The sequence below is a fragment of the Trypanosoma conorhini genome, assembly GCF_003719485.1.
Source record: "Trypanosoma conorhini strain 025E chromosome Unknown Tco_14.4_contig_01489, whole genome shotgun sequence".
Classification (NCBI taxonomy): domain Eukaryota; phylum Euglenozoa; class Kinetoplastea; order Trypanosomatida; family Trypanosomatidae; genus Trypanosoma; species Trypanosoma conorhini.
Genome location: NW_021705587.1, coordinates 1 through 2,218, shown reverse-complemented (window position 1 = coordinate 2,218; position 2,218 = coordinate 1). Strand labels below are relative to the sequence as shown.

The window sequence follows — 2,218 nt, the reverse complement described above, 5'->3', positions numbered from 1 at the left end:
CGTTTCCTTTTGGTTGGTTTTCGTCTTCCTTTTTTCCTAGCCCCCCTTTTTCTTCGTTTTTTTTCTTCCCCTTTGCGGGGCGGAGGGAAGGAGGGAAAGGGGCGTGGGAACTGTCGTTGCCTCTTCTCCACCTTCTTTGTTTCGTTGCGTTCTTTGCAACCTTGTGCGTTGTTTCCTCCAACTTCTGCCGTGGCCCCTTTCAGCGGGACATTTCAAAGGCCCCTCAAGCGAAGTTCGGACTCATGGCGCGGAAGCGGGCAAACATTCCAGCCGTGGATTTAACTCTCATGTACGCCACGGCTGATCACGTGCCGTGACCGCATTTCTTCAGGGAGGCTCCACGGAAACGCCTTGCGTGTTACGACTGGGCCGACACGGTTTTGCCCGTTCGCCTCTGTGTGTGTCTGCCCTCGCACCCACAGCAGCCAGAGCGGCCTTGCGGCTGCGGCGAATGTTGGGGAGAGGGCGCTCCTGCCCACGCACCCGGTGTTTCCCCAAGGCAATTCGTGCACCTGCCAGATCCACCTCTGGCTTTCCGGTGGTGCCCGGGCCCACCCTGGCGATGCCGGCCACCTCACCGTGGTGCCAGGGTCCAGTGCCCCGTCCAGGGGGGAGCCAAGAGCCCGCATTATACTCAGTCGCTGTGGACTGGGGCGGGCGGCAGGCTGTCGACAACCAGAGAGAGAGAGAGCAAGCAGCATATCCCCGGCGCTCTGGGGTGAATGAAAGTGGAGGAACGCTCTCCTGCACGTGCAAACGTGCTCTCTTCATAGTAGTTGGCGTCTCCTCTTGCTCACAATTTTTAGAGCAAGAACGTAGGCGGGGGGCACTGATGGTAGAGCACGTGCAGAATAAACGCACACTGACAACAACCGCAAAAAGTGCCCGCATCTTTGACGTGGGCCCGATTTCTTCCAAGAGTCGCTTCAGTGCGGCCTCCAGCACGCTGCTGCACACCAAAGACAAGCTGTTTTTGCTCTACGAACGGAAAGAGGTCGACAAGCAACGCTTTGTGCTTGTGCGGCTGGACGACCAGCTGGAGCGCATAAAGGAGGTGCCGGCGCAGTGGGAAGGGCTGGACAATAACTCCTCCAATTCCTGCAGGTCCTTGGGTGCGGCTGGCGCGTGTGACGGCTCCGCCCGCAGGATCGTTTTTTTTGTCCAATGCAGGCCCCGCCACCCACTGGAACGACGAGTACCTCGGCGTGGACGCAGCGGTGAGTGGCGCGACGAAGGCCGCGGACGGCTTTGAGTTCAGCGTGGCCAATTCACGCGCCGAGTGGCCCGTGGGCGCGCAGGGGCAGAACCAGAGGCACCACTTCGCAAACTGCAACTTCACTTTGCTGGCGGCAGTGAGTGTCAATGACCCGAAAGACGGCGCCTCTGTGTTTGGTGTGAAGTTCAACGGCACCTACAGTGCGGGCAACCGCCTTGGATTGTGCTGTGCAGCGGCGAGAACAAGTGGGTGGTGAGGAGCCGGACTGGGGAGACGGTGGCGCATGGCGCCAGGTGTGAGCCCGAAGGAAACAGCACTACTGCGTGCTTCTCAGACTCGAGTACGGCAGCGTTTTACTTATTCGTCAATGACGAGGCACTGAAGGTTGCGGATGCGGATGCCGCGGCGCTGGCGAAGAAGGACAGCGAGGAGATCGCGCACTTCTACTTTGGGGCGGACGACGGCATGCGTGGCGCTGGCGGCAGCGTGACCGTGACGAATGTCTTCCGGATGAGCCGCCCAGAGCGGAGCATTGGATCCGACACACCCAACCACGGTGCCGGGTCAGGCGCCAATAAGCTGGACAGCTCCGTACGTGCGCATGGGTCTCGCGTGCTCTTGCTGCTTCTGGGGCTGTGGGGCCTTGCGGCTTTTTTACTGAGCCAAATAAAGCGCTGCCCAGGCTTCTAGTGGGAAGGTGAGCGGCCAGTTCACGCACGCGAAAATAATATGTGCTTTCTTCGTTGGGGTTTTGATGCATTCATGTATTGTTTCCATTTCTTTTCTTTCTGTGTGTGGCATATGTGGGGGCTGTCCGCTTGTTCATTGTGCACCTCCGCTGCAGCCGTTTTCTTCATCAGGTACTGCAGGAGCGAGCTCTTGCGTGTGGTATTCCTCTGCCTCTGGAGTTCGAGAATGGTGAGTGAGGCAGTCGTGGCTGTGAGGACGGGCCGTTGGGCGTAGGTGTGTTGCAAAGAACTGGGAGTATGTTTGCACTGTGTG

The 2,218-nt window shown here is 58.9% G+C and overlaps 2 protein-coding genes across 2 annotated transcripts; one reads left to right on the top strand and one right to left on the bottom strand.

Moving 5' to 3' along the window:
* Positions 1-278: 278 nt before the first annotated feature.
* On the bottom strand, positions 279-629 carry Tco025E_10136 (uncharacterized protein; the record flags this gene model as incomplete). Its single annotated transcript, XM_029376924.1, has 1 exon — positions 279-629. The coding sequence occupies one exon, from the start codon at positions 627-629 to the stop codon at positions 279-281; it is 351 nt and encodes a 116-aa protein (XP_029222962.1).
* A 203-nt stretch (positions 630-832) lies between these two features.
* On the top strand, positions 833-1,252 carry Tco025E_10135 (trans-sialidase; the record flags this gene model as incomplete). The annotated part of the gene is made up of 1 exon (XM_029376923.1): positions 833-1,252. The coding sequence occupies one exon, from the start codon at positions 833-835 to the stop codon at positions 1,250-1,252; it is 420 nt and encodes a 139-aa protein (XP_029222961.1).
* Between the last annotated feature and the right edge of the window lie 966 nt (positions 1,253-2,218).